General features: G+C 40.2%; 1 protein-coding gene across 1 annotated transcript in view; it reads left to right on the top strand.

Annotated features, from left to right (window-relative positions):
- The window catches only part of PSIP1 (PC4 and SRSF1 interacting protein 1), a 38196-nt gene extending 21103 nt beyond the window's left edge, over positions 1-17093 (top strand). The window contains exons 11-17 of the mRNA XM_076363260.1: positions 293-411; positions 2840-2895; positions 4111-4181; positions 10123-10224; positions 10918-11131; positions 13486-13597; positions 16314-17093. Of these exons, the coding sequence (XP_076219375.1) occupies positions 293-411; positions 2840-2895; positions 4111-4181; positions 10123-10224; positions 10918-11131; positions 13486-13597; positions 16314-16377 (738 nt within the window). The 3' untranslated portion in view covers positions 16378-17093. The remainder of the gene's footprint in view (positions 1-292; positions 412-2839; positions 2896-4110; positions 4182-10122; positions 10225-10917; positions 11132-13485; positions 13598-16313) is intronic.
- The last annotated feature ends 3038 nt before the right edge of the window (positions 17094-20131 follow it).

Here is a 20131-nt window from a genome sequence, read left to right as displayed (position 1 = left end):
ATCATTTGGAATGTCTTAATTATTCTGGTGCTTAGGATATTTGCCTTCTATTAGAAAAGGAAAAAGGGAAAAGGACTAAAGAAATTCAGGAACTATCAACATGTGGAGGTCTTGTATTTAGTTGCGGGGAAAGCCAGCTCTTGTCAGGTTGTTCTGTGGAGCAGAGTTGTTTCAAAGATATTTAGTGTACGTAGGTTTACCTGTTTACAGAAACAGTGATTTAATAATCTGCTTTTCAGTAATCTAAAGATTCGTTTTCTCTTTCCAATCCTAAAATCCCAAATAAAAACAGAAGAAAAAAGGGGGAAGAAGCTTTCAGGCAGCTCATAGAAGAAACATTGTAAGAGGCCAACATGAGAAAGAAGTAACAGAAAGAAAGCGTAGGCAAGAGGAACAGACGGAATCTGAATCGTGAGTATGTTTTAACATGTGATGTCTACAAGTTGTAGGAGTACTTTGAAACTAACAGGAGGAGACAATACCTGAAAAAATTCCAAACTGGTTTGCGCTGTGTTCTGTTGTTCTCTCCCCCCACCCTTTTTTTGTCTATTTTAATTTCTTTTTAAGTGGAGAGTAAAAAACTCTTCTAAACCAATAGGTTCTATTGTGGGAGGATGGGAAGAATTGAACCTAGAAATTAAGCAGTGTCAGTCTTTCGGTGACTTAGAATTTCTAGCAGAAGACAGCTGGTGGGTTCTGTTTAGAAGTAGACTAAGAATATCCATGTGAAAAGGGATCAGTGTGAAAAACTGTTCAGGACAGCCATATATTTTTCTTTAAGTTTTGGATACACTAGATTGAGAACTGGTAGGACCTATTAATCCATGGTTACGGATTTTTGATCACGTTGTGGAATGCATAGGGTTACCTGGAAAACATTTCCTTCTCTGTCTGGCAGCTGGAACACACACCGTCAGACAGAACAAGGAAAAAATTAAGAATTATTCTACTCTAGCACTGCAAAGCCAGTTGAGTGATACCAAGAGCAGTCTGCATTCAGAAGATAAATTATCACAAATGAAACAAGCATAAGAATGGAGAGAAGATCCTGCCAGAAACTGGGGGGGGTGGGACAATAGGAAGAAATCTGACTCATTCTCAAGAGCTATTCTGCAAATGGGTGAAGAAGCCACCACCACGAGAGCATGATGTTCCCATCCCCACAGTTGGTGGGAGGGCAGAAGAAAGGGAGAACAAGGTAAAAATTTGGAGGAAAAAGGAGGAGGATAATAGTTCCTCCCTTTCACCTGTAACAACAGAATTCTACCTTTTTCACATTCATTAACAAGAATCTAGTTTGTTTGGGGTTTTTTGTCCTCTAGCCCTTTCTTCTCTTCTTCCTGTCACTCCTCTGGAAACCTAACATAATTACTCTACTTGCCTGTAGCAAACCTAAGCATTTCCAACTCCAGAGATACTAAATTGTCCTTAGCATCTTTGCAGCTCTTCACTATTTAAATCTGACATACGTTGATTGATTTCTGCAATAAAATTGTCATATATTGATTTGGTTATAATAATCAAATCTCCTCTACTTTTAAATAGCTGTCATATTTTATGCATTGGAGGGTAGATGGAGCTTTGTTTCAGTAAGATAAAGGAGTGGTAGTTAATGAATGCATAATTAATTTAATTATAGCTGATAACTAATACCACAAAACTCAATATTGATAAAAAGTAAAAGGACTTCTTTTTGTCTTCAAGTTCCTCTACTAATACACTGAATATTGGCTGACACCTTTTTTGGTTACTCTTCTCACCAGCATAGTTTCCATTTTCTGGTCTTTGTAGCTACTTCATTAATATTTATTTAAGTCTAATAACAGTGCTTTGTACACCGTTCTGTACATATACGAAGTTTACATGTACTGTTTAAACGGCATGAGCTTGTACTGCCAGTTGAAGTAAATAGTCTTACGTACTTGGAAGCTGTTGATTCTGTTACTGGATAGAGTATGAAAGGAACATGGAAGATGATAGACATGAGGCCTGGATATTTTATGGATGCATATTACTATGATAGGAAGAAAATGAGTCACATGATGTGCTGAAATACACAAATTCTAAAATAAGGCTTTAAAACCTCTCGGTAAGACAAGACTGAGGAATTGCTAAATAGGGGTTCATGATCTGCTCTGAATGAAGAGTTCAAAAGCTTGTTTGAAAGACTTCTGCCTGTCTTCATCCTGTAACTGAGATGGAGACAAGTTTTGTTTTGTTTTTCTTGAGTCCCAGCTTTATTTTTAGTGATACAATTAGAGAAAGAGCCAGGAGATTTCAATGAACTTGTAATAAATCTTTTTCCTCTATTACTGTTTGCTTCAAGAATATTTAAATTATCACTGATACATTTATGGTCAGTTGTAGGATACTTATACTGTTACAATTAATTATATGAGAAAATAAGTCACATAGGATCTGATTATGACTAATTGATCTCTCCGTAATTCCCTGTGGTCATGTCATCATAATAAAAATAATTTTGTTTCTCCATAAGTTATTTCCATACAATGCCATTTAACCAATTTGTACATCCAACCAAAATAAAACACAGTTTAGAAATGTGACTTGTTTTTAAAATCCTTTCATGTGCTGCTTCTAGGGAAAACCATCTGTCAGTATGGAGGCTTTATCAGCAGTATCTCAGCTAACTAATTTTGTTAATTTATTTCAGTCTCTGACAACCAGGGTTTGGCTCTCTGTGGTTTTTGCATGCTAATGTTTTACTGAGATAATACCTCAAAACATTGCATCTCACCTAAAAATGGCGGGGGAGAGGGGGGAGAGACTGAAAAACAGGCTTTACAACATTGTAAGAACACTTTAATGTTTTTGATAGGCAGAGTAAAGAAGAAGGCAAGAAAACAGAAGTTAAGAAGATGGAGAAGAAGAGAGGTTAGTTTAAAGAAGCTAAACAGTATTTTTGGTCATCTTAAATTTTGAACAGAATTATTTGTCTGGATAAGATAATTAACTGCTAAGGATGGCTTTCGGGTCTCAGTCCAAGCTGTTTGATCCATGAGTGCTTCCTTCAGATCTGTGAAACAGTGCGTTCTTGTTCTTCTATGTTCTTTCTTTCTTTCTTCAGTGCATCAGAACAGGTCTTTGCTATTCCCATTTTACTGTCAGTTGAGCTCTATGATCCCTTCTGTTTGTGAACAAGAAGCAAAAGCTCTTATTCTGTGAACCAAATCACTTTAGTTCTTCCCTTTGTTTTTCCCTTTCTATCTTTTCGTAACACAATAATCTGAGAGACCTCTTGAAAGTATTTGGTTACTACCTCTTAACTAAGCAAGAGGCTTGTTCTTCCTAAGCAAGAGGCTTAGATTCAAATTACTGTGGTCTTGTCTACTAACCCAGACTTGCAAACTGACCTTCATAGGGATAAGTCATTGCTTTTTTAGTACTCCCACTTTGAAGGGCAATCCAAACCACTGGCTGTAATTTGTCATATAGTACAGATCCAGTGGCATGGACTCCAACCAATCCAGTGTTGGTGGCGGGTGGGGGGGAAGCATTCAAACCCATCCAAGATGGATTGGACTTGAAGGAAACCCTGCTTGCAGTAGTGTTCAGAATACATACCACTTGTGTATGAAAAAACCCAAACAGGCGTTCAGCATGTGAATTAGATGGACATGTTCATCTTGCACACCTGCTGGAACATGTGTACTGGGAACATTTTATTTGGATGGATTTGGACTGTAACTGGAATCATGTCCAATTTACTGAAAACATCCAGGTGTCCGGTCATTAAAGGTTTTCCAGCTTTATAACTCTTAGTATTTATTGAAACTTCCTTTTAACCTGGCCCACAAATAAGAGGGTGACAGCTGTATAACGAAATAGAAAATTATTTTCAGTTTGTAACTCCTAAGGAGAAAACTATGTAAGTTCCTAATAGTGTCCAATTTTAAAAAGCTGTGTACTTTATTTCTGATAGTAAGCGCTGTGGTGTATTTATGTGTGCACCTGTATGGTTATCTGATGTAGAGTGCCTGCCCATATTTTCCTGCATTCTCTATGAAGTTCAGATTTGTAGAAAGGTTTCTACAAAGACAAACCTGATGTGGTTATCAAATATTCATGCATACTGTTTTTAATCTTCAGAAACATCAATGGATTCTAGGCTTCAAAGGATACATGCAGAAATTAAGAACTCCCTGAAAATTGATAATCTTGTAAGTATTTTTTTTAAGCTGATTTATGTGTATAATTCCAGTAGGAAATACTTGGCACACGTGTTTGTTTTTAATTAATATTCTGAGAATGAACGGAATTTTTTCAGTTTGAAAGGTAACTACTGCTTAAATGAGGTTGCTATGGACATTAAAAGATTAATGTCAGCAAGTTAAATTGGGTTTGTTTGAAAATACTTCGTAATAAATTATTTACCGGAAACATTCAGACAGAATTCTGTCAAGTTAAATATCTGTGCCAGCTCAGCCTGAGCCATGCAGAAGCACCAGAAGGACACAATGAATATAGCAGTGGCAGACTGCCTGATGCAAGGGATGGAAGCCCCTGTCTGCTGACCCTACTCATTGCTGAGGGAAGTCTGCTGCTTACTGGGGGCTCAGATTTGGAACATTACTGACAGATGGTTGAGGCTTGTTGGGCCTTAAGACTATTAACTGCTGCTGGTTTTCTAAGTTGGGCACCAATGATACGGTCAGGGGAGACCTGCGAAGTATCAAGCATGACTGCATGACTGTGAGGGTGATGGTCAACATATGGGGACCCAGGTGGTGATCCCTTTCTTGAGGAAAGGGCTTGTGAAGGAATGGATAGGACTCCTAGGAGGTGACCCAACTAATTGGGGCAAAAGTATTGCTGCCACAAAGCTGGCCAACCTGGTTCAAGAGCTTTAAACTAGGAACAGTAGCGGAGGGGAAAGTGAGGAAGTGGTGGAGCAGGATGGCAATCAAATGGTGCAGGGTGATGTAAACAGAATTGGCCTTGTAATCAACAGAATTCCTTAACAGAACAGGACTGAAGTGGCATCACCACGAGCATATGCACAGAAATGAGGAAATGCTGGCGGCACAGCATTATGAGGAAAGCTCTCCTAACCTTTCTGGAAAGTCAGCACAACTGGGTGCCTCTTTGAAGTGGCTGTACGCTGATGCATACAGCATGGGGAACAAACCAGAGGAACTGCACATCTGTCTGCAGTTGCAGGGCTATGGTTTCATTGGCGTCACAGAGGTTTGGTGGGATAGTTCATGGGACTGGAGCATTGCCGTGTATGTATACAGCTCTTCAGGAAAGACGGGTGCTGGGAAGACAAGATGCAGGATAACTCTTTATGTGAGAGACCAGTGGCAATGTGTGGAGCTTTGCACTGGGACAGAGCTCAGCCAGCTGAGAGCTTACGGGTCAGGATAGTGGGCAGACAATATGGGTGACATCATGAGGATGTCTACTACAGATCACCTGATGAGGCAGAAGTAAAGAATGAAGTAATCTTAAGGCAATTGGGAAACACCACCGTTTCAAAGGCTCCGGTCCTCATTGGGAGGCTTGAACCACCCTGGTATCTGCTGAAGGGACAACGTGGAGATTATACAGCAATCCAGGAAGCTTCTGGAATGTGGTAACTTCCTAACACAGGTTACCAAGGAGCTGACAAGGGAAGATGCCCTGTTGGACCTGATTCTTATAAACAGGGAACATCTGGTCAGGTATATGAAGGTCACGGGCAACCTTGGCTGCAGTGACTGAGATGGTGGAGTTCAGGATCATGGGAGGAGGGAGCAGGGCAAAAAGGATCAGCCCTGGGCTCAGGAGAGCAGACTTTGGCCTCTGCAGGGATCTGCTCGGAAGAATCCCTTGAGAGACCATGCTGGAGAGAAGAAGGGACCAGGAGATGTGGCTCACTTTTAGGGATTACCTCCTTCTCAAGATTGATCCGTCCTGACAAGGATGGATCAAGGGAAATAACCAAATGTGGCAGGAGGGCTGCATGGATGAATATGTCCATGACTATAGTCAGGACACAAAAAAAGGAAGCATACAGGAAGTGGGAGCAGGGACAGGTGACCTGGGAGGAATATGCAGACACTGCCCAAGCATGGAGGGATGTGCTTAGGAAAGCCAAAACCCACGTGGAGTTAAATCTGGGGGGAGAAATGAAGGACAACAAAGCTTCTTCACGTTCCTCACCGGCAACAGGAAGACTGGGAAAATGTGGGCCTTCTGCTGAATGGGGTGGGGGATCTAGTGAAAAAGGACAAGGAGAAGGCCAAGGTACTCAATGCCTTCTTGAGCTCAGTTTGCTCATACAATTCCTTTAAGCAATCATAGGTCCCTGAGACCAATGGAAAGTCCCGAACAGGAAAGACTTGATGCTCAGTGGACAAGGATCAAATTGGGGAACACTTAAACAAAGTGGGACCTGATGCAGAATAAACAAAAGAGTGCTGAGGGAGCTGGATGATGGCACTGTGCATCTACTGCATTTTATTTTTGAAAAGTCACGGTGATTAGAGAGAGGTTCCCGAGGACTGGAAGAAAGCAAATGTCACCCTCATCTTCCAGAAGGAGGATCTGGGAAACTGCAGGCCACTCAGGCTCACATGCATCCCTTGGAAGGTGGTGGAGCAAATTGTCCTGGAATTGTTTCCAATAATATGAAGGACAGTAAGGTCTCTGGGAATTGTCAGCATGGGTTAATGAAGAGGAAATCATGCTTGACGAAACCGACATCCTTCTGTGACGTGACTGGCTTGGTGGATGAGGGAGAGCAGTGGATGTTGTTTATATTAAGTTGAAAAAGGCTTTTGACGCTGTCTCTCATAACAGCCTCATAGACAAAGTGATGAAGTCTGGATAGCAAGGTGGACTGAAAACTTTTGTGCCCTGCAGTTCAGCCAGACTGTGATCAGTGCCAGTGAGTCCAGCTAAAGGCCAGTCACTAGTAGTTAATACTGTTAAAACATCTTCATTAATGACTGGGATGGTGGGACAGACCACACCCGTAGCAAGTTCGCAGATGATACAAAACTGAAAGGAAAGGCTGATGGGTGTGCTGCCATCCCAGGGGGACTTGGACAGGCTGGAGAAATGGGCCAACAGGAATTTCATGAAGTTCAACGAAGGTTCGAGTTCTGCCCCTGGGGAGGAATAACCCCACACACCAGCACAGGCTGGGGACTGACTGGCTGGAGAGCAGCTTGTTAGAAAATGACCTGGGGGTGCTGGTGGACACCAGGCTTACCATGAGCCACCAGTGTGTTCTTGTGGCAAAGGTGGCCAACAGCATCCTGGGCTGCATTAGAGAGTTGCCAAAACATGGAAGGAGGTGATGACTGCCCTCTACTCGGCACTGGTAAGGCACTGGATCCCATTTTGGGCTCCCAGTACAATAGAGACATGGATGTACTGCAGGGAGCCCAGTAAAGGGCCACAAAGATGAATTAAGGGCTTGGAGCATCTCTCATAGAAGGAGAGGCTGAGAGAGCTGGCAGTGTTCAGCCTGGAGAAGAGAAGGCTGAGAGCAGGGTCTTCTCCATGTTAGTAAATACCTGAATGGAAAGATGACAGAGCCAGACTCTTCTCAGTGAAAGGACAAGAGGCAATGAACACTGATGTCAATACAGGAAATACTGCTTAAACATAAGAAGCAGCTTTTTTACAGTGAGGGTTGTCAAGCACTCGCATGTGTTTATCTAAATTGTTACACCTTGGATTCCACTGTTGAGGTTGGGCAGTGAAAACAGATAGGGAAGGACTAGAGCTGTATCTTTTTTTAAGCGTATTTTAATTTCTATGCCTTTGGTGCTTCAGAACAATACTATCAGGTTTTCTGAATTCAAGGTTATTTATGCTTTTGTTGTTTTTGTTTTGTTTTTTTCTCTAACTGAAACCTCAAATCATGAGACCAGACCAGAAATACTTTACCAGTCTCTTTCTTATTTGAAGTCCTGGAGGGGATGCAAATCTTCAAAAGTCCATTTCCATTTACACAACTGAAAAAGCAAGTAAAAGGCTTCATTCCATCTCTGCCTTTATGTACGGCTGAAGACAAGAAAATTCTCGCTACCACTATTAACTGGCCAAGGAGAGGTGTGAGTGACATCAGCTTGAGGACTTTCCCTAATCGATTATGTGGTCTATTCAGAGTGCCATTGCATGGGTGGTGCTGAAAGGGATTCAGCCTTTGGTTTAGTATATTCGTTTTGCGAGTGCCATTTGTACAATGAGAAAATACGAGTGTCAGTGGAAAAAGTACAGTAGCATGAGAAGCAGCAAGCTGCTCCAACTCATTGTGTTGGGTGTCGGAGGCAAGGTTCTGGTAGTGGGGGCAGGGGCCTGCCCTGTGCTGGACACAGTCGGTTCCAGCCAGCTGCAGTGGACCCACTACAGGGTGTGGCTGAGCCCCTCAGCCAAGATGGTGGTGACTCTGGGGAAACTTAGTTAAGAAAGGGCAAAACACACTGGGCAGAGAGAGGAGGAAGAGGAGAGGAAAGAGTGAGAAACAGCAGAGGGAACACCAAGGTCAGAGAAGGGAAGAGGTGCTCCATGTTGCTGGAGCAGGTGTTCCCCTGCAGCCTGTGGAAGAGACCACGAAGGAGCAGATGTTCACACTGTGGCCTGTGGAGAGCCCATGCTGGAGACTTGAAAGACTGCAGCCTGTAGGGAGAGCCCAGGCTGGAGCAGAGGAGAGTGTGGGAGGGAAGGAGTTGCAGAGAGGAACTGTGACGCACTGACCATCTGCCCCCACGGCACTGCTTGGGGGTGGGCTGGGGAGGGGAGTCTGGAGTGAAGTTGAGCATGGGAGAGGGGGGAAGGAAAAGTGTTGATTTAATGTTGGTTTTGTTTTTCACGATCCAAATCTATTTTAATTGGTAATAAATTAACTTTCCCTAAGTAGAGTCTGTTCTGCCCACGACAGTAACTGGTGAGCAATCTCCCTGTCTTTATCTCGACCCATGAGCTTTCATCCTATTTTCTCCCCCTGCACTGTTGAGGAGGGAGAGGTGAGTGGCTGGCTGGGCATCTGGCTGCTGGCCAGGGCTAACCCACTATAGTGTTAAATATGAAACATTCATTTCCAGTGTGGCGTATTCTTAAATTATTTTATTTAAGTCTGCGCCAATACTTTGTCTCAAAAAAATGGTTCACCTTAAATAAAATGTAGAAAGCTTTTACTTCACAACTTCAATGGTCTGGCTTAAATAAATCACCCTCTGCTGAGCCAGATAGTAAATTCTTCCCCTAAAATAGTAAGTGGAAAACAAAAACTGAAAACCCCCAAACCTCTGATTCAGAGGTGTAATGGAGCAGATATCTTGCAGTACTGGGAAGAACATTGGTTGCAGAGCTACAGCAAGGACACTTAGCTTATCATAATTGTATTTATCAAGTAAAGATGATGATAAGAATTCTGCTGAGCATAGTCCTGATATGTTTGGGGTTTTTTTAATACTAATTTCCCTTGAGAACAGGAGCTACAGCTTCAAACAAGATGCAGAATATTATTATGACCTGTGCTGGAGATGAATCTTGTTAGTTTGAAATAGGAATTAAAATAAGCAAGAGTAGCTGAAGATAAGGAAATTGAGAACTAAGTGTGACAGGAAGAAGACTTTAGCACAGTAGTTCTTAGAAATGGATCAGAAGCTCACATCATTACTTCTGGGTGTCCTGCATAGTGTGTCATTCATCAAACTTTTAACTGAAAAATCTACGAAGATACAGTTCTGTATATTAACTGCAGTCCACTTAAGATGCTTTGCTACCTTCTCAGTGGCAAGTCACTTGGGAAAAATTGTGTATGGAAAAGGCTGACTATGGAGAACAGCTTCCAGCACGGAAGTACTAGAATTGTGAAAGCAGCATAAAGCTTGAGTTTGTGTTTTGAAAGTATAAAATTATTTTTTAAAATTGTAAGTTTTTCAAATAGTATCTGCCGTTTGTTATGGAAGTAGCTGAAAGGCAACTGATAGTAATCTCTGTTTGCAAGTTTGACTGTATAAATTGTTCTAAAATTAAGTACATTGTCAAATTAAGGATATTATAGGAAGATATCACTGAGCATGGAAATGAATTTAGTATGGCTAATTAAGGATTATTAACGTGTAAGTTAAGTCTTCAAACTAATTTCTTGTTTATATACAGGATGTGAACAGGTGTATTGAGGCTCTTGATGAGCTTGCATCCCTTCAAGTCACAATGCAACAAGCTCAGAAACATACAGAGATGATTCTGACTCTAAAGAAGGTGAGATCTGCAATGTTAATCAAAGTAATTTGTGTGTTTTCTTAAATTGATATCTCCGTTATTTACTACTGGAGTACTGTGTCCGGTTCTGGTCCCCACAATTCAAGAACGATGCGGACAGACTGGAGAGGGTCCAAAGGAGGGCCATGAAGATGACCAAAGTGCTGGAGAACCTGCCCTATAAGGGAAGACTGAAGGAGTTAGGTCTATTTCTTCCTGGAGAAGTCTCGGGGGGACCTCATCACAGTATTCCAGCACTTAAAGGGCTACAAAGAGGACGGAGGCTCTCCCTTCACAAGGAGCCACGTGGAGAAGACAAGGGGCAATGGGTACAAGTTGCACTGGGAGAGGCTTCATCTTGATACAAAAAGGAAACTTTTTTACAGTGAGAACAATCATTCACCAGAACAACCTCCCCAGGGACATGGTGGAGGCCCCATCGCTGGAGGTTTTCAAGATGTGATTGGACAGTGTGCTAGATAATCTCATCCAGGTTCCCTTTCCCGCGAAGGGTTAGACCAGATGATCTTTTGAGGTCCCTTCCAACCTGGGCTGTTCTGTGATGCTTCAGAGAGTGTACAAGTCTGTAATCTCATTTCAGGATAAATTAAGAATTTCATTTAGCACGTGATGAAATTACATAGGTATTTAAATACCTAAGTGGAGCTCATTGTTTTATTACTTTGATTTCAGATACGGAAATTCAAAGTTAGCCAAGTTATCATGGAAAAATCTACAATGCTATATAACAAGTTCAAGACCATGTTTCTGGTTGGGGAAGGAGATTCTGTTCTTTCCCAAGTACTAAACAAATCACTTGCTGAGCAGAAGCAGCACGAGGAAGCCAACAAAACCAAAGAACAGTGGAAGAAAGGAACAAACAAAAAAATGGAAAAGGACCAAACAGGTAAGTCAGTGTGGTTTTAGTTTCTTGTTAAAAGACCTAGTCTCCATCAATTTCTGAGCCAGCTTCAAAAAATCCTTGATACAGGAATTCTACCCATCTATTAAAACCTTTACATATCTGGAATAGTCAAGGACAATACTGCTGTAACTAAGTTTCAGGTTCAAGGGTATAATGTTTTCCGTGGCTATTTTACCTTTATTGCCTGAAGGGAAGGGCTTTTGTAAGAATTGAGTTTAGCATTTCTTAACTTCTCTGTAAATTTTCTAACTTTATTACCTTATGGAATAAAAAAAACATTAAACATGAGGTAGAATAACGTACTACCTTCCATTCCTCAAGTAGCCTTTTAGTGCCTAGACTTCCACCTATGCTTTAATTGCTTAATTTCCTTCACTAGCCTCTTCCTCTATCACGCATGCTATGTGTAGCAGCAGCTTTTAACCACTTCTGTGATGCAACTTTAGTAGTTCTGTCTAACAGTAAAGAAATAATCAAAATTTAGGAGAGAAAAGGGCTTTATGCTCTTAGGAGTACTACTCCAGATTAATCATGAGTGCTTGTACAAGTACAGCATGATTTGAAAGCTTTCCATAGTAAGCATGCTCTATAATAACTTAAGTCAGTTATTATAAAAAAAAAAGTGAAAGAAATGTAGTAAAATAGATACTTGCATTTTTAAATAGAGGAACAAAATGAGACAGACACTGGAAAGCTGTGTTGCAAACAAGTTTAAATCCTTGAAGATGTAGGAGTTCTATCCATCTATTAAAATTATTTAGATCCTTTCTCTCCAGTGGTTGTGGAGATCAATTTTATTTACTTTGAACTTGAATCCTGGGAGCAAAACTGTTTCAGAAAACTGGAAGTTACACCACCTGGATCTGGAATAAACAAGTTACTGTAACTGAGGTGATTGAGGATGCCAAGGATTCAGAGTAACCGTAGTTGAAATGCCACTGTATTTGTAACTGCTAAGAAAGCAAGGATGATGATAAAAACCAACCATTTTATGGTGAGAGAAGTGTCTATGATGTAGTAGAGGTTCCACACAGATCTTTCCCCAACCCAGTGATCAGCACAGCTAATATTTTAACGAAGAATCTAAACTGAAAGACTTCCTACACATAAAATAGTCTGACTAATGAAGCTACTCCGGGTAAGGTTAACATGAGACTTCAACAGAACACACTGAAATACCATATTGTTGCCTAGTCAAATGGAGAATGGTAAGAAGTTTTATCAGAGTAGGGGAGGATATTTCATGGAAGTGGATTTTTCTTTATTTGCTACAAATAGAGAAACTCTGGTTCCTTATACTTGTACTTCTGCCCTTTTAAAAATGGAACTGCTGAACTCTTAACCATCTTTACAAAGCACAACAATTACAGCAGTTAGTTTGAAGCTGTACTTCATCTGAAGTACAATCTACTCTGTAACAAGGGATTATAGCATTCATTGTTTCATTAAATTCTTCCCATGGCATTCAAGTTCAGAACTGATTCTGAGCAAGCCTGGACTAGAATGTCATCTTAAAATGATCTTGTCTGCTTTTTAGCATCTCTTAGCCTGTAAGTATTCTGATGAGTAATGTCTTCGTATTTTTTTCTTGCTCTAGCACAGTAGTTTAATAGAGGGGTTTTTTTGGTAAACCTGTAACTTCAAATAAAATGGACTGTCAATTCTGACTTGAAGTGACATTCCTCAACAATTCACTCCAAATTCACTGGCTTGTAATACCAGAGCAAAACATGTATTCATCACAGAAATTTTAGAGGTTAAATATTCCTGCTTGGACTTCACTAAAACCAGCTTTTACATAATGCTTTGTTTTCCTGCTTGACAATTGCATGCTATAGCTAAACGTTTTTACTCTATTTATATATACAGTTTGTCATAATTTTTATTATATATGTATTTGTTAGAGTTGAGAGTAAACGAGAATCCACGGAACTAATCTTCAGTTAAAGTATCAGAAATCCCCCAAAATTGTCTGACCAGGTTAGAGTGGTAAACAGAATTCACTGCTGAAGTATATTCTCTCACTGCTCAGAATATAAATAAGCATTAGTCCTATTATCTGTAGCCTAGCAAGCACAAGAAGAACTTGAAATCTCATTAAATATATACACTGTTCATTTCCCATTATTAAAATTACGGGATGAGGCTCGTTGCATGGAATTTTCAGAAGTTGAAGCCATATCAGTTACTGCTTTTTATATTGTTTCAGCTGCTGGGTATCAAGATGAGGGGAAAACATTTATAGTGTTTGAAGGTAAAAAAATTATCTGGGGCTTTATAGCACAGTTTTTGCTGCCTGCAGTGCTGTTTTCTTCCCCTGCCCTTTCATTTTAAAGGTTCAAAGGTTCTGAATGGAGGGTCTGAAGCTCAAGACACCAACCAGTCACAACACAATGGAGAGAACACTGAGGAAAAGAAAGATAAGCATGAAGTTGGCAGTAAGAAAAAGTGAGTTAATAACCTTAACTGAGCTAAGGATCTGTTCTGCTCTAGCAAAATGATGTAAATAGAACAGCAGTTGATTGAAGTTGCTTAACCATGCTGAGGTACTCTTTTCTTGACAGAGTTTCCTCTCAACTTTACAGAATGATAATAGCATGCAAATCTTCCGTTAAAGTTCTGAATGAACATTTTAAAAGTTACTTCACTCACTGCTGTGGTGGAGACTTAAAGAAAAAAGATACGGGATGTCCTGTTAGGAGAAAATCGGCATGTGGTGAGACAGGGCAAAGTATAAGCTTTCTCCTATGTTTTAGACTACTCAGTGCTAGTAAGTTGGAAGCAAAGGAAGCCTGAACCAAGTCTTACAGAAACTAATGGGACTTACCAAGTTCTTTGTGAAATCATGCATTCTAATTAATAGCCAAGCCACTTCAATTAGTGTTCTGTAGTGTAGCTATAGAATTGCCCAAATGCAGGTAAACTGCAGGCTAGAACTTAGACCTGTGAAATTTCAGAACTCAGAACGCTTTATAGAGGCAAATGCATTTACCTCTCCCAAACAAGAAGCCGTAAGAATGCTTGAATTTGTCAGGAGGTAAGTATTTAAACCTTAGCCTCACTGAAAAATGCCGTTTTGTAAGCAAGGACAAGCAGCGAATCTCTTGCAGAATATAAGAAATACTTAATAGAATTTAGTAAACAATGAGGAAAAGGCCTAGAATTATCCTTGAGCTGGATTCTTTTGTTGAAGTACTGCTTTGTTTTCTCTGAGCACTTCTGCACCTTGTGCTCCAGGATTCTTTTTGAAGATCCTTTCAATCACTGTCTTCATGCAGGCTAGGGGAAACTGCAGTTGCCTGGCATTCTTTTGGCTGTCTGCCAAGTTAAAACTGTACAAATAAGTAGAATATTGACTGTTATTTACAATAAGGTAAACTTAAACAGAACAAAACCAAAAAACCCCCTAAGATGAAAATGAATTTGGTATTTGCTGAGAGGTAGCCTTGGAACTACAGGATTCTGATTACACAGCTTTCAGAAGTGACATTTGGGAGTTTTCAACCAGTGATGCCAAATACTCATTTGGTCTGAACAAGCAGCATGTTACGGAACATGATGAAGGCACAAGCGCAGGTTCCTAACACGGGTTACACAGCCTAGCACACTGCTTAAATAGGTGATTTGGCCAAATCACGGTACTAACAAAGTGCAACCCCCGAGTTACTTGAAATCAATAGCAAGGCAGTTCAGTAATAATAGAATACACTTGGCCAAGTATTCAAAAATAAATGACTACTAAACTGGTTCTCCAAAGGTAGAATTTTTTCATGGCCTGCTCCTTTCCTTGTTCCTGCAGAACCTGACAACTCTTGGATTTTTGAGTGACAGAGACAATCTCAGTCAGATTGCCCTTTATATTTGTGGTTAAAAGAATTAAGAAAATTTGGGTGCATGCAAGACACCTCAGTGGACATTGGTCAAAAGAAACTTAAGGCAGATACTTTAGATAGTTATGTAACATGCCTGGAAAAGGCTGTTGAATATAAAGCGTCTCAAAAAAGCAACTTTGAGGCAAGACAATATATATTTCTAAAACTTCAGTAATTGTGATTTTATCTGTAAAACTTGCAAGTATATCATCCATGAATGAGCTAGTGGGGGTGTCATGTTCTGCTAATAAACATTTATCTCTTTAAGGGTGTGTGTGTGTGTTGCGTTTGCTATGGCCTTGAACTCTACACTCCAACACACTCTTTGACTTACCGAAACAAAGAAACATGCACTTTACAAAAAACCCTTCTGTGGCTACCTGGGAGCAGTTTCTGTGGACTTAGACTCATTGTTTGCTAACAGCTATAAAGCAGATTTTGTAACACTTCTTGCAGGTACCTTGCATGTTGAGAAATGCATCCACTTACCTGTTCTCAATTCAAGCAAGCTACAGAGTGGCATCTCTCCATCATACAAACTTCCTTTCGTTCAGTATTTTTCACACATTTTTATTTGCAAGTGAGAAATTAGTAAGCAAAATAAACATGAACAAATCACCAATGTTCAAAACACCCCTACAGTTCCCACTACCGACTCTAAGCAAATAATTTGTAAACTTCTCAAATCACAGGGCTGTCTGTTCAGTTCTGGACTTTACGCCCTTTGATGAGAGGCAAGACATGTCCGTACCGTTCTGAAGATGTACTTCAAAAATTTTGGAAGGCAGAAGTTGTGTAACTTAATGCTTTTATGTATTAAGTGTATTAAAATACATTCTGAAGTGACTGGCCTTTAAGAACATCTTCCTGTTCTCGTTTGGTAAAAAGGTTACCTTAGTGTTTGGGACACACAGCGGATCAATCGTGGCTACCAAGAAAAGTTACAATTGGCAAGGTATGCTAAGCCAGAGCGCTTTTCCCCCTGAGCTGGCACATATTTGGCAGCAGACTAGGGAGGACTGCCTGAATGGAACACAAACCACTTCAGAACGACTGCCGTTCACAGCCGGTCACATACATGAACGTGGTGTTAATCACAACCAGCTTAGCTTCACATTTGGGGGCAGTCGGCCTGAAAGAGAAGGTGGACAGCTGGCATCACTACCTGCCTCAGGTCTCCAGACTTCATCTACATCAGCATCACTTACTCTAGACTGTACAAGTTCATCTGGAATAAGTCTTGCTCTCCACGTTTTTATATGGTCATTAATGTTGCTTTATTTTTTTCCTAGGACGTGCAGTGAAGAGAGAGAGCTTGAAAAGCCAGCAAAAGATTCTGCCTTTGAAAGCAAATGACACCACTGGAGTCTCTTTTTTAAAATACAAATTAAAGAGGATTGTTGAGTTTTGCATTTGAAATCTATAGACTGCTGAAAGTTTTAAATAATTTTATAAGCATAGTATTTTAAAGTTAAATTTTGTGGAATAAAAGGCCCTTTAATCTTGGTTTAAAAGTATTTAAACACTTTTGCCAATAGTTTTGTCCAGTATTAACAGGTAACACATTTCGAAAGATGAGAATTCCAGTTAGAAAACAAATGCCTACATGTTACAGGACTTAGAGTTGTAGTATATTTTTATCTGACTACTGTATGTTTGTCTAGCTAATAGCAGGAGAAAGTGTAAATACTTTTAACTGCCTAATTGCTTCATTTGTATAAAACCTCCTCTCTTCCTATGATACTGACCTCTGTTTGTGCATAGTTTTTCAACTCTTGTTGGGATGTCTTTTCGCTGTGTTTTGTAGGAGTTGGAAGCAGCGTTTTTATAGCTGTTAAAATGTTAATGTATTGAGTATACTTAATCACTTTTTTAAACAAGTTTAGTTCTGTTCTTGCAAAACTCATTGTGCCAATTTACTGCAATGTGACTTTATGGTATGCTTTTGGTATAATAAGTATACTAGAAAGAAACCTGGTGTTTCCACTGAACCTGTTGATGCACACTGGTTGGAAAACACTGTCTTGAACAATTTATGAAATTAAAGAATTTAAACTGATAAACTGGTAAGAGACTGGTTCTTAATACTAACTTGTTGTTCCTGTGAATGTTTTAGTCTATACGAGTGTCTGGTTTTAGTACTATTTTGATTTTACTGCCTCGGCATTAACTTGGAGTTTTATAACTTGACAGAAACACTGGTAAAGTACTTTAAGAAAAATCCCTGAAGGCATGAGAGGGAATGAAATGGGTACAAGCTACTCTGAAAATTCTTTCTTGAAACACATCCTTTGCCTAACATCAGAACTAGGAACAACTTGTATGCGACTGGATTTCTCACCAGCCAGGTGATAAATTAGAGCTTAATTGTCCTAAGAATCTTGGTTGGGGGCGGGGGGGAGGAGTATCAGGGAAGGTGATGGTGTTCCAGGTGTACTTATCACCTTGTATTGTGTCACCTTCAGGGCAGCAACAGAAAAACATGATTACAGCCTGCAGTATGGAGGCCAGTACTTCTGAAGCTTTAGCTCACACCATTCAACAAGGAAGAGTTTTTAGTACTGCAGTATGGCCAAAACAGCGTGGTATCAAATACTGAAAAGTCCAATCATTTCTTGTTTATGTCCCTTGTAAACTGCTGCCACAGCTTCCTCAGTCAGCCCACCTGTTTGTTTTTTTGCTGTTCTTTCATTCTTACCTAGGGTAGTATGGAGAAAAGGGATTTCTGCTCATGTATAAAACAAGGCATACAGCTTTTTCCCCATTTCAAGTTCAGCAACTTGGTACAGCGTTTACTTTCGTTTGCAGTTCTGCTCTTACAGTAGTGCTAAGCAGCTAGGTATTCAGTAATAGGAAAAAGCAACTTCAACACTCAATACATCACGACCAGGTGAAGGTCTAGTAACTTCAGCACTGCTTTCAAACTTCCCTGTTTTCCAGAATCTGAAAGTGACAGATTTATCGTGGGTAATGCTTTTTTTTTTGTCACTGAGATCATGCACTACTATGCAGTAACTCCTTATTCTCCATCTCCTAATTCTGAAGAGATGGAAATTTTTTTCCCTAGTGCTGCCTTTTTGCTGCCCTTTTTTTTTCCACCTCCTTCTTCCTAACAGACTAGAATAGTAAACTACATAATAGTTTTAGGATCATAGCCCTAATCTCCCCTTCTCTTCTTACTTGGTTTAAGTAAAAAGAAAAAAATCCTCACCAGCGACGAGAGGCACAGAAAAAAGCATGAATAGCTTGATATCAGAACTCTCGTACCTGATACTTATTGCAGAAGCAGTATTATGTTTATTGTGTTCAAAACTGCTACCTAGTCATCTTCGCTAGTTTGCACTAGTTACTAATTTTTTTTAACGTAACTGCCAGAATCCATCAGAGTGAATGGCTTTTCCCCTTTCTAAATACGCCACTCCTTCAGAGACCCTGTGTGCAACGTGTAGTCACTACACATAAGCTGCTGCTAACGCCTCATTGAAGTAGTTTGATCAACTTTTAACGGTCTGTTTACATACTGGTACATCTAGATGATGTTAAGTCATTCTATAGGGTGACCTTAACCAGAACCCATTACGTTTATTTTTGCTCTCAAGCATCTGTAAACTAGCGGTAGTGTTAAGATGAGGCAGGATTATAGGTTTGGTAATGTAGAAAAGCAAACAGAAGAATATTTCAACATTCAACAACACTGTTCACCAGCAGCTGAATTTATGGAGCCTGTTTTGCCGCATTTGTATGGCAGACTTCATCATACTAGAACATGCTGCATGCTTTCTAAAGACTTCTTCACTACCCTGAGTACTTTTAAGTTAAGTTTTACAGATGCAAGGATATTTTTTATCATTCCTTATTACTCCGCTATCATTTATGTCAATGGATAGAAGCACATGCACATGTATACATCTGTACCGAACTTAACAAGAACATGATTTGTGCATATTTACAAAATGCTACTATTTCCACTCTGCCTTCATGCCCGAGGTTGCAAGCAGCCTAAAACTCTCTAGTCTCTCTTCACAGCTCTATTAATCAGAGGGAGAAAGAGATGTGAAGAGTGCCTGGGGGAAAGCCTCCATGTTGCTGCTCAGAGAAGTGCTCATAAATGACATTTTGCACAAAACACAGTGGCACTCAGTTACGGTAGCACTTTGTAGTAACATGCTGGCTGCCTTGGGAAATTAAAGTATCAAGCTGCAGGCATAAATACTGAAGCCGGTATTTACAAAGCGGAATCCACTTACGTGATAACTGGAAGTTAAAACTCGGCATGGAAAGAAGTTTTAGTCCGCAGCAATACAGTTAAGATTTTGAATACAGCAATCTCCTCACACACAAATGTAAAAACATGCAAGTAGTTGCAAAACTAAACGCTAAAATTGCTTGCAAAGCTTTTCATGTGCATAATGAGTATGTGTTTGTGTAATGAAATGGAAGGTGTCTACGTACCAAAACGGAATAGCTTTCAGATCTTGAAGACAGTACCTCAGGTTAAAGCTGGAAGATCAATAGCCATGGCAGCTCCCAGGATGAAATTGTCCTCGGCAGATGGTCATGATGTTTGGCCTCCACAGATCTTGAGTTTTGGCAATCATCTCTAGCGTTTCACAACAGACTGCTGTTAAGGGGAGAGACTAACATTGCCACGCAGCTAGATCATCAGACAGCAGCATTCTCATTCAGCTTCCAAATACAGGTAGTTACTGCACACTGGAATTTGCATATTTCTACATATGGCTAGTCACGAGATGTATTTTATTGCCTTAGGAAACTAAAACAACTTCCACTTTCACCCTCAAAAGTGTTCCTGTAAAGATGTTAACTCAAACGGGAATCTTCACATAGGCACTTCCTGATTTTGACCATTCCTTTGTATCAAAACCCCTTTTACCAAAAAAAGAGGTACTGTGTATTCCACAAGCATGCCAAATCCACCTTGTTTCCACACAAGCGTTGATGAGCTAACACACGTCTGTCTTTCACAACTGTTTCAGAGATAATGGGTCAACCATGCCACTACTTCAAAGGGTTAATTGAGATGGATGGAGAGGTGAAGCTCCTGACTGTATGCTGCAATTCACTGAAGTCATGCTCTATCCATTCAGCT

This window comes from Aptenodytes patagonicus, chromosome Z (assembly GCF_965638725.1).
Source record: "Aptenodytes patagonicus chromosome Z, bAptPat1.pri.cur, whole genome shotgun sequence".
NCBI lineage: Eukaryota > Metazoa > Chordata > Aves > Sphenisciformes > Spheniscidae > Aptenodytes > Aptenodytes patagonicus.
The sequence above is the reverse complement of the archived record's forward strand: the minus strand, read 5'-3'. Positions and strand labels throughout refer to the sequence as shown.